Source organism: Danio rerio, chromosome 2 (assembly GCF_052040795.2).
Source record: "Danio rerio strain M-AB ecotype USA chromosome 2, GRCz13ab, whole genome shotgun sequence".
Taxonomy (NCBI): domain Eukaryota; kingdom Metazoa; phylum Chordata; class Actinopteri; order Cypriniformes; family Danionidae; genus Danio; species Danio rerio.
In genome coordinates this window covers 9,395,890-9,417,720 of record NC_141022.1, presented here as the reverse complement: position 1 = coordinate 9,417,720, position 21,831 = coordinate 9,395,890, and the positions used below count along the sequence as shown (strand labels likewise).

The window sequence follows — 21,831 nt, the reverse complement described above, 5'->3', positions numbered from 1 at the left end:
AATGTTTTAGTATGATTTCAGAGCAAGTATTCGTACATAAGGTCCCAGGTCACTTGGTGCGCGACCCGCCGTCTTACCTCAACTCTCGCTCTTCTCCACACTGTCCCATGATGACAATCACGCATAGGCATTTTTAGGCATTAAATAAATATTATTTAATAACTGCATTGATTTGTAATAACAGAATAACGATATTGAAACTGATAGCATTGCTATGCTACGGTATACCATATTACCGCCCAAGCCTAACCATAACCTTCCTTGCCACTCAAATGACTCTTCTTTACTTCTAGTCACAAGGAATATTTATAGGGTAGAGCTATCAGGATGTTTCTGCCCTGCTTTAGTCCATTCACCAATCATGTCGTTAGCATTTTGAATTGGTTCCCGAAGGACAAAATCATGCACCACAATACATTTTTATTCCTTTTAGCACCGTTTCAGTCAGATGAACATCACAATATGGGAAAAAGAGACAATCATAATTAATGCTTCATGGCAACTTAAGCATGAAAGCATAAATTATACCATGACATTATAATTATGAGCCTAATACACTGCATTCACACTAATGCACATCCTTATTTAAACAACAATTCTGAGAAATCTAGGACAACTCATCCCTGTTATAATATTCAAGTGCAATTATGACAACAGCGGTCAAAGAAAGAAAGAGGAATCAACATTAGTTCTCACTGTGAGCATTTTAGGTTGTGTTTACCTTAGTATTAAGATGCAGTTTGATCTATTGGATTGCAAGTAGACAAGCAAAAGAGGCCTTTATTTATAAGACCACTTCATATAACACGTATTTTAAAACATATCTTAACTCACGGTGCAGGTTTTGTGCTCCTTTCAAGCAGATTTGATGCATGGACTACACATGGTGTACTTCATTTGTGCTGTTTTGGTTATTTGTATCTCTACGCAATTATAGATTATATACAGTATGCAGTGTTTTATTTGATTACATTGGTTTATGTAACTGAAAACTACGGTTAGATAGCTGAAAATACTGAAAAGTACTCTTTACTCAAGTCATCTCTTTGCTATATTGCTACATGTAAAGTTTTTCCTTTATTTTTATGGGTATCCTGTTTTTTACTGAACATATTACATACCAAAACGTGACCCTAAAACTGAAGACTGAACCGTAACAATTCTGTATTATTGTACCCCTAATAATAACCAGAAAAGCTCCTCTGTATGCTTACCTCTGGCAAACTCTGAACTTTGCAGAATTTGACCCCATTCCGTAATCTGAAACAGCCAAAGAGTCGATATTAGCCCTTTATTTCTCCAAACATCACCTTCTAGAAGGTTAATAACAAGTTTGTACGTACTTCTTGCATTTTTCACAGCTGTACATGTTGTCTCCTGTTAAAGAATAAAAAAAATCCATGTAAGAATTGTATAACTAATATGCTTATTGTCAATGAGCAGCAAACTACTACTACTATTTTTTATTATTTTATTTTTTTATTTATTTTTTAAATCGGACTCAAAACAAATCTGACCTTTTAGTTCATCCCTGGCAAAAAAGGCTGCCAGACAATCCTGCAGTGTCACCACAGGTCCCCAGAACCAGCTAAAAATCAATGAACAAAAATAGAGAGAACAGAAAAATGTTTCATTTGAAAGTAACATTATTTGTAAATCTTGTTTTTGTTTTGTCCACAGCAAAAAATTCTTACTTTTGTCTTCTTTCTAGTCCAAATATCAAAAAGTCTTAAATCAAAAAGCATTTAAGACAAGCAAAAAAAAGGTTTTGTTTTCAGAAATTATAAGTCAAAATTAAGTGAGTTTTTCCCTAAAACAAGGAAATAATTTGCCAATGGGGTAAAACACAATCTTATTTCAAAGCGAAAACAAGACTATTTTCTAACCCCATTGCCAGATTACTTTGCTTGTTTTAAGGAAAAACTCATTCACTTTATTTTTGATTTATTAATTTAAAAGAAGAATGCTTCTTTGCTTACTGAAGTATGTCAAAAAAGCAATTTTATAATAAAAGGATAACATTTAATGTTAAAAGTAACAAAATAAAAAGATAATAAAAAGTTATTAATTGATAATAAAATGATTACTGTGTCATATCCACCCCCTTTTTTGCACTCTGCAGTTGTTTACCTGGAAATCAGTGAAATTACCTCAATTGCAGCATGGGATGTGCATTTGTTTATTTAAATATTTTTAATAATTTGTGTTTTTAAAAGCACATAAGAGACCTTGTGTTGTTCTGTGCTGATGTTCTGTGTTAATTGATATACACTCACCAGCCACCTTATTAGGTATAGCTGCTCGTTAAAGCAAATTTCTAATCAGCCAATCACATGGCATGAACTCAATATATTTAGGCATGTAAACATGGTCAAGACGATCTGCTGCAGTTCAAACTGAACATCAGAATGAGGAAGTAAGGTGATTTAAGTGACTTTGAACGTGGAATGGTTGTTGTATGTCGCGCAAGATTTTGGAAGGGCACTTTCTATCCAAGACTAAAAAGGGCATGTGCACTGCACAGGTTGAGCCCTATGTGTGCACGTGCCTGTTACTGACCATGTCCATCCCTTTATGACCACAGTGTAGCCATCTTCTGATGGCTTCTTTCAGCAGGATAAACGCGATATGTCGTAAACTGCGAATCATGTCAGACTGGTTTCTTGAGCTTGACAATGAGTTCACTGTACTCAAACGGCCTTCACAGTCACCAGATCTCAATCCAATAGAGCACCTTTATGATGTGGTGAAACAGGAGATTCGCATCATGAATGTGCAGCCGACAAATATGCAGCAACTGTGTGATGCTATCAAGTCAATATGGACCAAAATCTCTGAGGAATATTTCCAGTATCTTGTTAAATCTATTCCACGAAGGATTAAGGCATTTCTAGAGCCAAAGGGGGTCCAACCCGTTACTAGTAAGGTGTACCTAATAAACTGGCCGGTGAGGGTATATTGTAATAGATACATATAAAAAAAATCTCAAAAAAAGTTTAGATCCTACACTGAAAAAAATTTTTTTTGCTGCTTGTTCAAACTACTTAAACAATTTTTTTTGTTCAATTTACCCATATTTTAATTTAATTTAATTAATTTGTTATGACAGCATCAAAAAAAGTGTTTTTTTTTTACAGTGAATAGCCCAATGATAACCCACTAATTATTTAAAATAACTGTGATTACATCATTGACCAAAATAATCATGACAATAATGTTTTCCATAATTGAGCAGCCACAGTATAATGTAAAAAGTACTGTTCTTGAAGTATTAAATGCTAAAGTTTTCCGCATAAAAGAACAGTGAGTTTAATACCTCTTGATATATTCCATGACAAAAGCAATCCAGCCTTGAGGGGCGTATGCTTCACCACAAGAGCCAGCCTTGACCAGAGCCGTCTGGTGGGAGGACGAGTGCAGCTTGGCAAGGTCCTCTTTCCCTGGGATGGGCAGAGAGATGTCCTGGAAGTTCTCCAAAGTCACCGAAACCTGAGACAGGAAGGACAAGCAGCAGGCAAGCCTAATTTAAAACCCTTATAGGTAATCGCATCTACTGGGCAATAACAAAGCCATTAAAGCAATTGTGATGAAAATATCTTTCCTGTAACAACTTTCGTCAGAATGCCAAGCTGTGTCCAGTTAATTTTTCATATGTAACCTGTGTTGATTACATATTTGAAAAATTAGCTAGATTCAAAACATAATTATTGTAGGACAACTTAATAAAGAAATAGTTCACCCAAAAATGATAATTCTGTTAGTAATTGCTCACTCTTACGCCAGTCAAATCCCTAATATTGATGATATTGGAAAAACTGAAAATGCCTGATATTGGAAAAACTGACATTGCAAAGTTTTGTTTTTCTGCGGTATAATATATATATATTTTTTAAATATTTCCCAAATGATGTTTGACAGAGCAAGGAAAACTTCACAGTATGTCTGATATAATTTTTTCTTCTAGAAAAAAATATTATTTGTTTTATTTTGGCTAGAATAAAAGCAGTTTTCAATTTTTTAAAAGCTATTTTTGGGACAAAATTATTAGCCCCTTTAAGCTAATTTTCTTTTCGATAATCTACAGAACAAACCATCATTATAGAATAACTTGCCTAATTACCCCAACCTGCCTAGTTCACCTTATTAACCTAGTTAAGCCTTTAAATGTCACTTTAAGCTGTATAGAAGTGTCTTGAAAAATATCAAGTAAAATATTATTTACTGTCATCATGTCAAAGAATAAATCAGTTATTAGAAATAATTATTTTAAATATTATGCTTAGAAATGTGCTGAAACAATCTTCCCTCCATTAAACGGAAATTGGGGAAAAATAAACAGGGGCGCAAATAATTCAGGGGGGCTAATAATTCTGACTTTAACTGTGTATAGCTATTTGAATATCATTTCACAAGATGGCTTCAGTAATTCTTTTTTTTTTTTTAGGGCAGTGCATAAAATATACAAAATTATTAAAGAAAATACCAAACGAACTAAAGCACAGATGAAAACAATAGAAAAAAAATATTCATTTGAAATAAACAGCGCTTCAAAGTTTTAGTCTAATAGCATTGTTCACATGTTCATGGATAACAAACGCAATAATCAAATATAAATTAAGAATGTATAATCTTCATTTTCAATTCTTTAATTTGCTTGAAATCTTACAGTCACAGGGCCTAAAGGTGCCCTATAATGAAAATCTGGGTATACCAAGGCATAGTAGAATATATGGTATATGGAAATGGAAATGAAAATACTGTGAGCCTCATATGGTTTACGCTACATTAATTCTTTCATGGTGGGGCGCCACACCAAAATTCATCCCACCACCGCAATGGCTAAATTAACAGCTTCTCATTCAAAACATTCAGTTGTTGTTGATGTTTTATTGCAGGTTATAATTCCACCAAAACCAATTAAAAGGTGAGTGAATTATAACAGTGCAAAACTTTCACTAATCGTAGTAGTGCTGTGCATTATTTGTTTAACCCTTTAAGGTGACATGCTGACTGACTTACTGACTGACGGGTGCCTGATGCGTGAGGCCAGCAAATACGGCGTAGCTTTAGTTATGACGAGAACAGTTTCCATAATTATACTTTTTTTTAAATAAAGGTCTAAGGTAGATCTTATGGAGACATTCATAAATATTCTTTGCAAATCTAATAAATTTTGGAGGTCTGCTGCCACAGCTGGAAAAAATCCTGGAGGAAACACTGCCAATGTTTCCTTGTTTTCATGTAAATTCCACGAGTGTAAAACCCTGGTGGACAGTTGTCCAATCAAATGACAAAACATACTCATGGTCACGGGCCATGCCCTTCACATTTGCATGTATGCCTACTTTAGGTCATTCATCCGAACCTGATGAACAGCCACATCATCAAGAGAACACGACTCATATGCAGCTCTGAGATCATAAAAAAGGCTCTCAATTCATTAAAGGGCCATGAAACCCCCTCGTTTTAGCAGTGTGTTTTCACACCTCTACTTTGGAAAAAGTCAGAAAAGTGGGCGTGTCCAGCTCTCTTTAGGGGGGAGTGTCGGAGGAAGAAAAGAGGCTTGGTATGGGAGTGTCTATTTGGGCGCGCTGAATTTCAGAGTCAAAACACACACCCACAGCGGACAATGTGACTGTGTTTACATGGACATCTGTAGTTGAATTATTTGCCAAATTATTAAATGGTGGACTTTAACTGCAGTTTGGCTCTTTCATTCAGGGAATTCATTAATGTCCCTCCCGACAAACGTGATATTTGATTCGAGGCGCTGCTCTAAGCGTGTATTTTTCATGCAATGTATGATACCACACGGCGAATGAGAGAAAAAAAACCTCCGCATTTCCCGGAAACTTAGATACACACGGCAGGTAGCGTCAGAAAGCCGCGTGTGTTTTTCCGGTCACAAAATCCAACACGAGGTTATAGTTTGGTTGTAACTGTTAGTGCTAACTCGGTGCAATAGTTTGTTTGATACGAATAAAATACGAACTGAATAAACAAAGAGCACTGGTCGCTCACTTACCAAATCTGTAGAGACAGGACAATCACCAGCAACTAGAGCCGTGTCTTTATTTAGAGGAGACTACAAGCAAATCTAGATTTCAGCATTTGCAGATGAGAACAGCTCTCAGGTAAACAATAATCCTCCTTAGACACGTAAGTTATTGTTGTCGAGCGTCGCGTACACTGTTAATCCACGCGTGAGTCTGCGCTCTCACAGAGAGAAAATGAAAACGAAACTTAACGGCAGCAAACTATAAAAGCAACACTTCACGCTTGTTTTGCCAACACAACGTGGCGTCTTTGCCGTCTACACTCTGACAGAAATGAATATTAATGAAGTTGCACAATAGAGCGCGCTGATTGGTTTGAATCAAGCTTTACTCATGCATTAATGCAACACACTGTAAGACGTAATAAGACTCACTCTGGCACAGACGTCCAGTCTGCACGCTGGAATACAACGCTATTATCTCATGACCATGACGCAGTTTCAAAAATTCGTTTCAAACCGGAAGTACGAATTTGCTTGAAATAACGCAAAAACAACCAATTTACACTTTTTAGTGAAATATAGGTGTCCTAATAGTGTTTTTAGCAGTGTGGGACACATATACGACTGTCAACAGCTCAAAAAATGTGTTTTGGTGTTTCGTGACCCTTTAATATGCATGCCTCAGGCTGTGTTTGACAAACCAAAAGTTTTCTAGTGATAATTTTCCTCCTTTAGTTATTTTAATAACTTACTGTTTCACTTACTATGTATGTGGAACTTTTATTTTGAAAACGCGAGCCCCAAATTGTTTACTGTTTTAGAGTCGCCTCAGGACGCAAAATGCAAGATTTCCAGATTACACATTTATTCATCTCTACTCTGAAGAGGCATGAGGTATGTTTAGTTGCATCTTTTGTGAATTTATCGTTTTTAATGTGTAGGTTGATATTAATTCCTTTCTGTGTTTTCTTTGACTGTAGCTTCAAAATACAACGTGATAAATCCCTATCACTCATTTTTGTCAAGTTTAAAGAGCCTTTATCCACAATAGATCTGGTGAGCAAATAAAATTCCGTGTTCAACATGCATCACGCTCTATGCTCTGTGTTTGTCTGTAAAAGTGGCACGTCAGAGCGGAGCTCATTAATATTCACAATATGAACCGTATATGGTCAATCAAGGACCTCCTGATTGTAGGGGTATTTTATGGAGTAATAAATGAGCTTATAAAGAGATTTCTGGAGATTGTTTTTAACTTACCTAAGCCATAAACCTACTAAGTAGATATCAGAGAACAATTTAACTTATAAAACCCATGCAGTATAGGGCAACTTTAAAAAGACACTAAAAGGAAAGTCTTTCACATTATTAGAACATATTAGATCAGGTTAAGATTTATTAGTCCCAACATGACACTGCAGATCCTGTGATGTGACATATTTGAACATTGCAATATTGATTCTGAAATGATATTTTGTGCAGCCCTAAATTAGGATATTTTAGATGGAATCCGAGAGCTCTCTGCCCCCTGTAGACAGCAACAGTCTAAAAAGTGTAAAAAAAAAAAAAAAAAAAGGAACCAAAACATTCCAAAACAATCAAAACATTCCATGTGTCTTCAGTGGTTCAACTCTATTCATACAAAGCTCCAAGAACACTTTTGTGTGGCATTTGTTTACCATTGTTTTGTTTCGAGTGCGTTTACAAGGTGGGTGTGATTTTGCAAAGTACAATGCGATCCTGGATTAGCATCTATGCTGATCCTGGTTGTCACTTTTGTTCAAAAATGTAATCCATACCCAATTCCTACCTCTAAACCCAACCCTAATTGTAAATTGTTCCCAAAATCAGAAGGAAATAATAGTTGTATAACAATCGTGTAAAAGTGCATAACCCTAACGGTAAGCATTAACTTAACATAAACTGTAAACTTATTCCTAAATTCTGATTGGCTGATTGAAATGTTGTTTACAATGACAATAGCCCCTTTCACACATACAGACCTTTCCGGAAAATTGCCGGCAATTTTCCGGAAAGCTTGTATGTGTGAACAGGTCCTTTTTGAAAATACCGGTAAATTCGTTCTGGCTATTTTCCGGAAAGAGAAGTTGTAACATTACCGGCAATTTGCCGGAATGCTGCGCCGTGTGAATGCAGAAGAAAGATTACCGTAATAAGCGCGTGCACGTCTAGAACGTGCTGACGTGAGACGTCTGCTTTAGCCAATCACAACAGTCAGACGCATTTACGTCCGCGCGGTTAGTGAGAATAAAAACCTTTGAATATTTTTCCAGACACATTTAGCTGCTAGAAGTTAGTCAGATCACGTTTATATGTTCTTCTTTATGCCAACTGTGTAAATAATCATCGATGACATGCTTATGATAAGCCGTTGTTTGTTTACCTTCAAGCTTTGTGTGTGCCTTTGAAACAGCCTGTGAGCGCCTGCACACGCACATATTATGAACATCTCGACATGAGAAAGTGATCCTGCGAAAGTTGTTCACAATATTGATCATCCACAGAGTTTGTAATTTAGTCAAATGTTTACAAACACAAGCGCAGCCGTTTAAAGCTCATTTGTGGTGAATGATGTCAGAATTTACCAGTATTTTGGAATGGATGTGTGAATGCTCTTTTCCGGAAAATTTCCGTAACGTCCTCGCCTGTGTGAACAGCGCTTTTTTGAATATACCGGTAAAGTCGTTCCGGAAATTTTCCAGATATTTACCGGTATCACTGAGTGAAAGGGGCTAATATGACATAGTTTTGCATGATTACAGTTGATTCACATGGCCACATGGAATGTTTCTTGTTCCTTTACTAGACTTTAAATGTCATAATTGCTGTCCGAGAGTTCATCTAAAATCTTGATTTGTGTTCTGAAGATGAACGAAGGTCTCAGGGGATTGGATCGACGTGAATAATTAAGAACAGAATTTTCATTTTCGGGTAAACTAACTTTTTAAGTGTGTTCATTTTGTCTATCAAAGCAAAATGATTTGGTGTATGCTTGAGTGAAGAACCCTTAGATCACTCACCCTATCACAGGTTAGGCACTGAACTGAGCTGACAATTGTGCCATCAAACACTTCAGAAATGATGCTGTGGTATTTCCTCTGCCGCTTGGTCTTTGTTGGGGTGAACATGGGTACTGCCAACACAACACATCAAAAACCATTAAGGAACATTGATTAAAATTCAAATCATCCATTTCATTAAACCGATAAATAACCAAATGTCATTCTGTACCTTTCTTGTGAGTAGAGCTCAGGTTTGGCCATGCTGAGGATTTTGGGGGGCTGCTGGACAGTCTAGATGTGATGCCCTCATTTCCAGTGGGACTCTGCGGTCTGACAGTACTGCTGACCTGGATTTCAGAATCTAAACAAAGAAACACAGACGTTGATCAATAAAAGCAAAATAACCACAGTTTAGTCCACTTACACTTCAAGCTAAATTGACAATTGAACGCATTTGATGTCTTTTTGTTGGCCATTACAAATGTTGGGCAATCTACTTGAAAAATGTAGTGAGCTAAGCTATTAGCGACTCAAAATGTAGCTTAACTACAAAAAAAGCTACCCCCTGGGAAATGTAGCAAGCTAAGCTAAAAGCTACATGGCAATAGTAGCTTAGCTACATCTAAGCTATTTTTACAGTTTTCATTTTTAAATCGAAGCAACTTAAATTCAAGTCAATCATATCTTAGTGATCAATAAAACTGTAACTGAAGCTTATTTTAATTTTTATAAAAACAAAAAACACTGTGTATGTATGTTTATACAATATAAAAAATAATAATATATAAAAAAAAAAAACACAAACACAGATGACTTCAAATCTCCTAAATTCTTTACTTCAGTTATTCTTTACAACTGCAGAGTATTTGGGCTTTTTCTTCAGTAAATGAACCTGACAGGACTACAGGAGATGGCATAACAGCTGCTGCTGCTTTGAATTAGACTGACTTCATTTATTGATCTACTGTATATCCATTAAAATAAATAAACTAATTCTAACCCTAAATGTAAAATACAGTAAAAACCCTTGAAATGTGTTGAAACACATCGAAGGGGGTTTGGTTACCAGCTGGACAGGAACAGTGAACAGCTGTTCACTACTGAAACACCAGAGTCTCAATAGATCCTCCAGTACGCATGCACGTTATAAAACGCTCTCAAAATGTTATTTTGGACAACTATGCGGATATTTTCAAGTGTTTACACAAACAGAATTAGCATAGTTTGTGAATCAACAGACATGTGCGACTCTGATACAGCTGCAGACTGGTTGAGCTGGTTATTACTCTAATTATTGTTACCTTAACATTTGCGTGACTGTTTGCTTAATATAACTAAGAACGTAGTCCTAGCTGACGCGCAGCAGTTGGACAATTAAGCCACAATTATGTCTGTAATTAACAGTAAGGCTGTTTGAGTCTGAATTAGCCGGTTTAAATAATAGAAAACTTAAAATTACTACTATAATTTTAATATGACAAAATGAATTCAAATAATTAGTATAATATTTGAATTAGTTTTAGGCTCTCTGCGGCCCACATGCAGAATCGCTGTGGCCCACTGGTTGAGAATCTCTGGTTTAAAGCACATGATCTGCAGGTGCACTTGGGGTGTGTCCGAATCCACTATTGCTATTTTAAGTTTTGGAAAACATTCAGTGTGCCTGGCTTATGGTCTAAAAGGGTTGTGCTTATTCTCTTAATGAGTTTTTGGTGTGTTTTTTTGGTGTAATAAGACTATAATAATCAGTTACGGCGACCCGGTGACGCAGTGGGTAGCACTGTCGCCGGGTAGCACTGTCTTACAGCAAGAAGGTTGCTGGATCGAGCATCGACTGGGTCAGTTGGCATTTCTGGGTGGATTTCTGGGTGCTCCGGTTTCCCCCACAGTCTAAAGACATGCGCTATAGGTGAATTGAATTAACTAAACTGGCCGTAGTGTATGAGTGTGTGCGTGGATGCAAGAGTGTCTGGGTGTTTCCCAATAGTGGTTGCCGATGAAAGGCCATCCGCTGATTAAAACATATGCTGGATAAGTTGGCGGTTCATTCCGCTGTGGCAACCCCTGATGAATAAAGAGACTAAGTCGAAAAGAAAATGAATGAATAATCTGTAATTAGTTTAGTTTTCATATTTCAATTTTTTCATATTTAAAGATGTTTGTGTACAGCTGTGCATCCCTATGTGTGTAATAGGGTTGTAACAATATACCGGTATGACGGTTTACCACGATTTGAACGTGCACGATTATCATACCATGAACAATTGCATATCAACGGTTTTAACCCTTAAAGACCGAGACAGCCGCCCGCGGCTAAAAATAAGTATTGCTCTTAAATGTTTAATAACTTTTGATCCGCTGATCCGATTCATACAATTGAAAGATTGACATAAAGAAGAGAACCTCAGCTTTCCAGTGCTGTATCACATAACATTCGCGGACTTTCAGAGGCTCCGGAATCAGTGCGGTTACGTCATCAACATTTGACAACGCTGATTTGACAAAGAAACGCTCGTCACTGTGTCTCCGGACAAATCAGACATGATACATTGATGCATTGTCCCTCCTCCATGCCCAGATTGGTTCAAACTCGCTATATCACAACCAATAAGCATAGGTTTCGCTTTTGTTTGTGGACCAAGTTTTTTGAACAACACGGAATGAGAGATAGGCATACATTTATGCGCGGCTAAATAAAACGCAAAAAAAAAAAAAGTTTTTCATGAAATAATTCTCATACTAAGTACTTTTGCATGCACAGCAGCACAGAAACATGACAAAACAGTGACACAGCAAAGACGAACTGCTGCTCTTGCTGTTTTCAAAAGACGCAAATGAAGATGCAGCTGTTTGTCTGCATTGCAGACAACCATATCCAAATCCATATCGATAGACAACCATATCCATGCTGGCACATAAAACCTAAGGATGTTCCATATTGAATCTAGTTTCGTTATGTAACTATTTATAGTATAGTAAATATTTATATCTATTTTTTACTGAGGATTTGCACCATGTTTATTTGGACTTTATTTGGACTTTGACACATTATTTATTATTTTCTTATTTTTATTTGTTCATTGTAAGTGGTGTTGTTTATAGTAACTAAAAATATATTATTTGGAAAAAGTCAAATTTGCTTCACTGTTCTATTATTTTGTAACATTTGTAACATACCGTATACCGCGAAACCGTCAAACCATGGTATTGTTTTAGACGATTATCATACCGTTAAAAATTCATACCGTTACAACCCTAGTGTGTAATAAGTAGGGTTGGGTACCGAACAATGTGCCAATGTGCTTTGGCCAGATCAGGCCTCAGAAGTGATTATGGAAACGCTACTAGGCCTGCTTGCACTGGCTCACTCGCTTTAGGCGTGACAGTGGAAACGCGGCTATTGTCTTTTGACCAGCTTTTAGTAGGTCAATGGCATGGTCTATTTCAGTTGCCTCAAAATAGCAACATATCAACAATGTGCCTCAACACAACTCCTTTTCAGATCATATCCATGGGTACATTTGCTATTAAATCGCAAAACAGGGAAGTATACCTGCACTGGGCTGAAACTATCATAAAAGATATGCGTCATGCTTGGCGACACATTGCACAAGGTGTATGATGTGTGCACCATTCATAAAAGAGCAGAACAGTGGTAACCTGCGAAAATGTTTTAGACTGTTCATAAGAAATATAGCAATATACAACCAAACTTTGCAGGAAGTTTGAGGTCTTTAAATCGGTCAGTTTAACAAGTTACCATTAAACATGGCACAAAATGAGCAGACCTATATTTACCTGAAGTTCGCCCCTGAGCTTTGATTGCTCCTTGGCTGCTGATGATTGGCCTTGAATCACTGGTCGTGTCCACGTCTTTATCCAGGTCGCCATGGGAACCGGCACGGTACAGGTTGTTGATGAGATTCTTCTCTTTCTGCCAATCTCGGTTGTTTTGATTCTGTTCAGGCATCAGCATCTCAGCTTCGTTGATGTCTTCTGGGACTCTGGGGCCTTCGTTATCAGCACGATCACTGCTGCCGCAAGACTCGCAGGACTGGAAGTCATCTGATTGGCTGTGGTTGTCCTCGTCGGGACTGTCGTCCATGGCCACAGCCTGATTTGGGTCCTCGGGTTCAGGAATGAGCTCCTTGAGCTCCTCGTGGAGTTGGTCCATCAAACAACGCAGGAATTCCTGAGAGTCCTTAAAGTGACGACAGATTTTAATTAATTTGGAAAATACAATCAAAAAAATACTGTGTTAAGACGGTTTACGCCTTAAAAAATAATAAATGACAACCATATTTGGAAATCAATCTAATTCTATAAGTTCTTTAAAAACATATTTTAAAGGGCACCTATTTTAACCCTATTTTAGAGAAGTCTTTTTTGTCTCCAGAATGTGTCAGTAAAGTTTCAGCTCAAAACATCTATCAGATTATTTATTATATCTTTCAGAATATTGGAAAATTCTGCTTTGAACGCGCTGTAGCCGTTTTTGTTGCCTGTGCCTTTAATGCTAGTTCTCAGAGCCCACTGTTCCCAGGTGCCTGTCAGAGTGTGCCTCAATCTCTGCTTCAGCTGCATCAGATAAACAGCACAGTGACAGACATGAAGGAAGCAGATCTCGCGTAATGTTTGTGAGAAATACTATAGTAAGAGCTTTCCCAATGATTATTTGATGTATTTGTTGTGGAGTTAATTCAAGTGTGACCAGATACACGCTAATATCTACTGCTGTATGGATAACCGTTATGTTAACGTACAAAATAAATGCGATTTAACGTCCACAAACTGGGATTGAAGCGTCCTCTTTTATAATTGTACTGACATGCGGCTAGGGTGATGAATTACAGCGATTTTTATCGCTTTATCACAAAAAGGCAGTCTTAAAAACGTTTTAAACTTGTAAAACTCATTCTTGATCACATTTGATGATGATTAATGATCACAGAGCGCTGAACAGATCTTTTAATCCCGATTGCTTTGCGCACGTCCTGTCTTGTTGATATGATTATATGCGTTACAACAGAGACATGTTAATATCTTCTTCGGTGGGCGGGGAAAGTGGGACTCAGATTGTACAAGAAGCACTGTATTAAATGACATTTTTTCCCCGCCATGTCTTTAAAACATGAACATTTATTTTATCCTAGTCTGATTAATGGAGCTTCTGCACTAGCCTGCCAATTCTGACAGGCGCATGCGAGTACACGGCTTTTTGTCTCATTTTACGCCTGAGCAACTAAATGCCAAAATCTATTTAACTGATTGTATTTTAATTACATTACAACATTGATGCTATAAAAGGAACCGCATAAAATGCAACCATATACCAGAAGTTTATCAGTATGGGAAGAAACACTAGCTCCACATATACCCTATTAATGTTTACTATTTGCATCTCCATAAAATCAAATCAACTTTTTGGGGTCCTCGACACATTTTCGATGTTGTCTGTGCTATTTGCAGTGCATTACTGTATTTGCATGTGTTGTATTTCCATGCATTACTCTCCATAAATACAATCAAGAAAATGATACAATTGAAAAAAAGTGTTATCAAAAAAGTGTTCCTAAGTCTAACAGTATTCAAGTATAGTAACTGAAAGATAAAAGAAATCAAAGTAATTGAATAAAATACAAATCGCAGGCATCAAAAACATGATAAATAAAACTATAATACCAATTAATTCATTCATTCCATATCATGCGATGTGGCAATTGTGAAGTTGCAATATCGATGCTGAAATTATATAGTGTGCAGCCCTAACAGGGAATATAATCAACTGCTAAAAAGTGCAGTTAAATGTGGTCTAGTTGAAATTGTGATTTGCAAAAGCATCAATCCAGGGGATAAATACCCTGCAACGTTCCAGTGAGTGTGACATTTTTCTTCCAGATGCCTTCCGGACCACTCTCTTACCACCTACCCCCATTGTCTGAGTGGCGACCTGCTGTGTACAAAGCACAGCCTCTTCATTCACACAACATAACCAGCCTGCAACCACAGGGATGCTGCAGTTTACAGAAGACACAGTTCTCTTCCTCTCATGATAAAAGCAGCTACCTGCTCAGAGCAGTGGTCTGCCAAATATAGAAGATGCTGCCCTCTCATACACCCAAAGCACCTGTCCCAGAACTTTTTTTTTTATTTTTATTTTTTTCAGCATTTTTTAAATAAAAATACAATACTAAACGTGTTAAGCCATGGCCAGATCACACAAATTTGTCACAATTTCGGCATGATTTTCTTGACATGATTCGGCATGATTTTCTTGGAGATTCGTAAATGACAAATGGGCGCCATGACACAAGATTCAATTGTTTCTTCTCGTGTAATGTGACATAGTTCATGACAACTGATACTATGCGTGCGACGCCTCACGACACCAATTGCAGAAAGTCTAGCATGTTTAATTTTTTCCCAGTTTTTCATGACGATTTCTGTCACATGGGTGATAGTGGACTATAGGAACACATAATATCTCGGTTATATCATAGGCTGCGGCAGTTAATGCGCTGGTCAGGCAATGAAAAAATAGGCTGCATATTTACTTATGGGTGTGTCTCGAGTGGATAAATCAATCCAATAATAACTACCTTTTCTTAAATATTAAGGTGTTTTAAGCAATTCCATCTGATAGACTGGAACAAATATGCAGACATCTCCATTCTAACAATGAGTTTCTGAGTTCTCTCATCCTTCCAACAGAGTTTGTTCTTCAGAGGTAATCTTGGAAAATTTTCAGTGCCGCGAATACTGCGAGCTGTGAACCTACAATGGACTCACAATGGACTCACTCAATGGTTTAATAATGCTGTCAATGACAAATGACAAGCACTTGTCTTAAATATAATAATTCAACTTTATAATTATGAATAGTTGTATTCTGATGTCATCATTTTACTGTGAATTAACAAACAGGACATATCGAAAGTCTGTTCAAGTCCACTATAATAACTGTACAAAATTTAGCAATTTAAGCAACAGTAGACCTACACACAGGCCTAATATTATTATTGTTGTTTTACCATATCGTCACTTTAGAACTATAAGGTTTTATCTGATATTTTTGTCAAAATTGAGTTATTGACATTCTTATTAAATGACGACTTATTGTTTACATTTTAAGATTTAAAAAAAAATGTTGCATACTGTTTGCTATATGGATAGCAAAAACATTGAAGCTCAATATCTCAAAATCATTCAGAACACAGATAGAATCTTATAATTCCAAGGTGACGATGTGTTTGAAAATGAACAATAATAATAGCCTACTCATATTAACCTTTATTTTACATCTAAAAACAAAGCTTTCTTGCAGTATATCCAACCATTTACATGGTGCTTCAGACAATAAAATCAGCCAAAATATTATTAATACTGCCTTTTTTAAAGGGCCATGAAACCCCCCAGTTTCAGCAGGGTGTTTTCACACCTCTAGTTTGGAAAAAGTCAGGAAAGTGGGTGTGTCTAGATCTGTTTAGATGGGAGTGTAGGGGGAGGGAAAGAGGGAAGGATTTGGATAAAAATGGGAGTTTCTATTTGGGCATGCGCTGATTTTCACCGAGGAAAAACAAACGCACACAAAGGAGAGAAAGACAGTGACTATGTTTAATGACAGTAGGGACTGAATGTTTGATGTTTGATACCGCAAGTCGTATGAGAGAAAAAAGCCTCCGCATTTCTGTAACTTAGATGCACTGGGTAGGTAGCATCACAAAGTGTGTATAAACTCAACACGCCGCATTTACAGTGGATCTTTCAGCCCATAATATTGTAGTGATATTAACGTATTGTAAACTTAGTAACTAAATCATTTTGACTAAGGTCTGTCTTTAAAAGCTGAAAGAGTACTGCTGACGATACAAACTAACTTTGCCATCTGAATGCACAAACAAAGACCACTGATCGCTCACTTATCAAATCTGTAAAAACAGAACAATCAACACCAACTGGAGCTGCGTCTTTTTTTAAAGGAGACGAGCAGAAAATCCGGATTTCACCATTTCCAGATTAGAAAAGCTCTCGGGTAAAAAAATTTTTCCTTATAAATGTATTTCTGCCACGTGTCGCTTGCACTGTAATCCACACGCGAGTCAGCTGCTCTCTCATAGCGAGAAAATGAAAACAAAACGTTCGTTGCAACACATTTAAAATGTACTGACGACCAGTGTCTCCAAAGTGTTTTTGGTTTTTCTCCACTTGTTTTGGCAACACAACGTAGCGTCTCTCTGCCGTCTGAACACTGTACAGGTAAAAACAGCCTTCGAAGCTATCATGCAAAATAATGAAGTTGCACCACATACACAATAAAGCGCGCTGATTGGTTTGAACCAAGTCTTTTTCATGAATTAGTGCTGCACATTTAAGAGACGTCATGAAGTCCTCCCAGCAACAGACATCCAGTCTACATGCTGGATTACATGCAAGGATCTAATCGGCTTCAAACCGGAAGAACGACTTTGCTCAAAATAACGCAAAAAAAAAACAATTTTCACTTTTTGTGAAATATATGTGTCCTCATAGTGTTTTTAGCAGTGTGGGAGTGTGTTTTTGGTGTTTCGTGACCCTTTAACAAATCAGTTTGACACAACATACCTGTTGGGAGTAACCACGAAACATTGGGTTCACAGCCTTAATGCCCTGGAATAGATTTGTGGGAACAACATAGGAGTTCCTGCAAACACACAAAACAAAAAAACGTGTTTGTTTTTTAAAACAAAAATGGAAAAATGAGACTGAAAAAGAAAATGGCCATACCTGTTTTTGTGCCACAGGTCTGTGACGAGTTTCTGATAGCTCTTGCATAGCGCTGGCTTCTTGTCTGTCTTCACCAGACCACCGCACTCCAAAAAGAACTGGGTCAGCGGAGGACTAGAAGATAATCCAAGAAGACAGAAGAAGATAAAACGAGATTAAACCCATAATTGAGGAAAACAATTAGAATATTGAGCAATTACTGGGTTTCTTACCAATTGGAGAGTGCCTGCAAAGCTGCATTCATGTAGCACGTATTGCCAATGTTCTTTAGTCCAGTCAGACCTGTAAGAGGAACAGATAATGATGTTTAGATTTACAGTATACAATGTGGAGCAACTGCACAGAACTCTAGACATCAGGGACGAAGAACCTCTAGTCCTCAGTTCATCTTCTTCCTCTGTCTCCATGTCCAGGTCATCACATGTTCCTGCTGAAGGAACTCTTAGGGAAGTAGGACTCCCAGGAGTATTGAGGTCCTGAAAGACCAGAAAGACAGGGATAGATAATCAGCAACCAGTGGTGTAAAGTAACAAATTAAAAATACTCAACTTTGGTTGACATCAAAACTCAATGTCAGGCAAACGTTAATGTCCAATGACAAACCTAAAAGCAACCAAATATCAACCTCTAATGACGTTACAGCTTGACGTTGTGATGTTGACGCTACCACAATGACGTCTATCAGACGTTAAATTTTGGTTGCCACAACTGACGAATTAAATGTCATTATTTGACGTCAACATGCCATTGATTTAAGACGCTGACTAGACAATATATTTTGGTTACCTGACATCACAACCTAAATCGCACCTAAGATTAACGTTTTAAGTTACAAATGTTACGTTTACACACATCCACAAATGACATGTAAATGCAACAGCTTTTCACACAGTAAAGCCCCCTTTCCACTGCACATGAGATTTTGACACGACTGTCGGATTACGCCTTGTGGCAGTCGTGCAGAATTTTGAGTTCTGACGTGCACCATGGGAGAGAAGCTGTTCTCGCAGTGTCCGAAATAATAAAAGAGCCTATATTCTCTGTTGGTTTATCATGGTTGAATAAATGAATGAATACTAGAAACTCATAGACCACTAAAAATATTGAAGGGAATGTGGAGACAACACAAAAATATATATTTTATTACTTACATTCATGAATAGAAATGTTTTTTTTTTCTGATTTAAAAAAAAATACCCAAATAAACTACTATTTCTCATCTTGCGCACATGGACCTGCTTGGACAAAACTGGAATACATCACATCCGGTCGGCCTGTCGCATACGGTCTAGACGCAGGAGTTAAAATATCTCAACGGATCCGCAGCTCAAATCGGATCTGAATTTTCCCACATACGGAGATGATCGGAGATGAACTCCACGCAGCTCCCGCACTACTCCCCATTGGAAATGATTGACTTCCAGTCTGTCGCTTGTCATTTGTCATGTGCAGTGGAAAGGAGGCTTGATACTCACTAATCTTAAGTACTTTTGAAAGGTCTACTTTTTACTCATACTTTGAGAAATATTTTCAGCAGATACTTTTACTCTATTTGCACTACATTTTAGACAAGTAATGGTACTTTTACTCGAGTATAACTTGACACTACTCTTTCCACCATTGTCAGCAACTAAATCCAGCGCAAAATAAAAAGCTTTTCTTACTTTTTGTCTTGTTTTTAGTCCAAATATCTGAACATTCTTAAATAAGGAAACATTCCTCTAGAGTGTAAACAGAGAATATATTGGTTTGTTTTCAGCAATAAGTTCAAATTAATTGACTTTTCCTGTAAAACGAGCAAAAAAATCTGCCAATGTAAGAAAAAATTATCCTATTTTAAACCAAAAACTAAACTATTTCACTTACCCCATTAATGGCAGATCATTTAGGTTATCTTAAGAAAAAACACACTTTATTTTGACAAATAATTTCTGAAAACAAAAAAATACACTACAGTCAAACATTTGGGGTCAGTTTTTTTTATTTATTATTATTAAATGTAATTAATAATTTAAATAAAATTATTACATTCGTCAAGGCGCCATTTATTAAATGTAAAAAATATTGTTAAATACTTATTTATTAAATATTTATTTATTATTTATTTTATGTAGTTTCAAATTAAATGATCACTCCAGTTATTAATGCTTTTATTTCTATTACTATTAATAATAATATAATAATAAAAAAATAACAATAGTAATTATTATTAGAGGTATTTCTGAAGGATCATGTGACTGAAAACTGGAGTAATGAAAATTCATCATTAAATCTACTGGATTAAATTATTAAATTAAATAATTAAATTATAAACTACTTTTGAATAGTTATTTCATACTGCGATACAATTTCACAAATTTTACTGTATTTTTGATTAAATAAATGCAGCCTTGGTAAGCACGAGAAGCTTATTTTAAAACATTTAAAAATCCTACTGACCACAAACTTTTGACCAGTGAATTTTTTACTTCTCTAGAGAATTATCTTGGTTTTAGAATTTTCAGATAATTAGACTAGAAACAAAACAAAAACTCAAAGTAAGAAACCCTTCTTTTTTGCAGTGAAGGTTTTGTTTGTTCATAAAAAACAATGCTGTTTTTTGTTGGTTTCCATTGAAAGTAACATAAGAGTTCTGACCTGGCAGGGAGTCTGCACTGGGGATACTGCTTTGGCAGCATTGGGCAACTGTTTATGTGGACCCAGTTTCCTTTCCAGGAAAACCTCCTTGGTGCAGGCATAACACCACACTCTCAAAGTGGTCAGATTGACCGTCAAGTTGTGCCGCGTCTCCTGAAACGAAATGGCAGCAGAGATTAGATCAACATTTCAATGGATATCTTGAAGTTTACAATGCATAAATAAAAAAAATAAATGGAATACGTTTTTGGAATAGGGACATTTTACAATTCACCTAGAGTTAAAAAGGTGAGTTCAATCATTTTTTTAATCCATTCCAACAATTTCTGAGCCTGGTGGGACCACCTTTAGCTTAGCTTAGCATAAATCATAGAAATGGATTAGACCATTAGCATTTCATTCAAAAATAAATAAATAAATAAGAGTTTTGATCCTTTTCCTTTTCATATTCCGTCAGTCTTAGTACACAATGTACCAACAAAAGAGTTATATAGGAACATTATAGTTTTTTTAATGAGTTGCTAATGGTCTAATCCAATTCAATGATCTATGCTAAGCTAAGCTAAAAGTGCTCCCACCAGACCCAGAGATCATCTGAATGGATTTAAAAATGATTATAGTAACTCTAGGTGACCCATTTCCCAAAATAAAAGTGGAGGGTTCCTTTCAAAATACCACATCTGAAAAAAAAAATACACTAAAAAAAGCAATGCTTAAAGCTCCAGAATGCACTGGCGGGAAAAAGAGAGATTTTATCTTACTATTATTATGTCTGAACTGGAAGATATTAGAAACAACACCAGGGAAAACTCCAGAAAGCAGATGGGCAAGTTTACTTCAGAGATTTGCCTGTGCATGCGTGTGTGCATACTGCATGCACATAATCATCATACATGCACAAAAGCGGTCAATCTTCAAAATTTAGGGCAAAACAAAAGTGTGTCAGTGCAATTGGGAGGGGCGCTGCTGTGAGGCCTGGACACACACACACAGTTGTGGCCAAGGGGTCTCTACATTATTCAAGTGTCTGGATTGGCTTTCACTGCAGCATAAGAACTGGTGCAACTGCGGCCAGACAGGGGCAGTTAAAACATTAATGAGAGCTGCGCCAAAATACAAACCCTGCCAACATCTACCACTCCGACCATTTCAGTGATGAATAGGCTGTAATACACACTTCTATCCATTTGGACTCAAAGCATAAAAGAATAACATAATAGAAAACTAGTCTACATTAAGAGCTGTCATACAAACACACTGCAACTATGACTAGGGGAACGCACTCTATTGGAAAGTGCTATTAATAATATACGAAAATAATACAAGCATAGCTTTAATGGTCAGTGCATGATGAGAATATCTGACTATCAAAAAAGACAATATGGAATTACTGCAGGGCTGTGATGAGGA

General features: G+C 36.8%; 1 protein-coding gene across 7 annotated transcripts in view; it reads right to left on the bottom strand.

The window, feature by feature from the left end:
* usp33 (ubiquitin specific peptidase 33) overlaps window positions 1-21,831 on the bottom strand; it is a 62,557-nt gene that overhangs the window by 27,359 nt on the left and 13,367 nt on the right. For 6 of the 7 annotated variants that reach the window (XR_015477658.1, XR_015477659.1, XM_087239165.1 and 3 more), the window contains exons 5-16: window positions 20,422-20,574; window positions 18,155-18,260; window positions 17,997-18,066; window positions 17,785-17,898; window positions 17,623-17,701; window positions 12,820-13,222; window positions 9,251-9,382; window positions 9,040-9,152; window positions 3,317-3,489; window positions 1,518-1,588; window positions 1,344-1,377; window positions 1,215-1,260 (exon numbers count right to left, since the gene is read on the bottom strand). Coding sequence is in view for 4 of the 7 variants with exons in the window: in XM_087239165.1 (XP_087095291.1) it covers window positions 1,215-1,260; window positions 1,344-1,377; window positions 1,518-1,588; window positions 3,317-3,489; window positions 9,040-9,152; window positions 9,251-9,382; window positions 12,820-13,222; window positions 17,623-17,701; window positions 17,785-17,898; window positions 17,997-18,066; window positions 18,155-18,260; window positions 20,422-20,574 (1,494 nt within the window). In the remaining 3 variants the exon portion in view is untranslated. Of the gene's footprint in view, window positions 1-1,214; window positions 1,261-1,343; window positions 1,378-1,517; window positions 1,589-3,316; window positions 3,659-9,039; window positions 9,153-9,250; window positions 9,383-12,819; window positions 13,223-17,622; window positions 17,702-17,784; window positions 17,899-17,996; window positions 18,067-18,154; window positions 18,261-20,421; window positions 20,575-21,831 lie in introns of all 7 variants that reach the window. The other variant, XR_015477660.1, reaches the window with a different exon arrangement.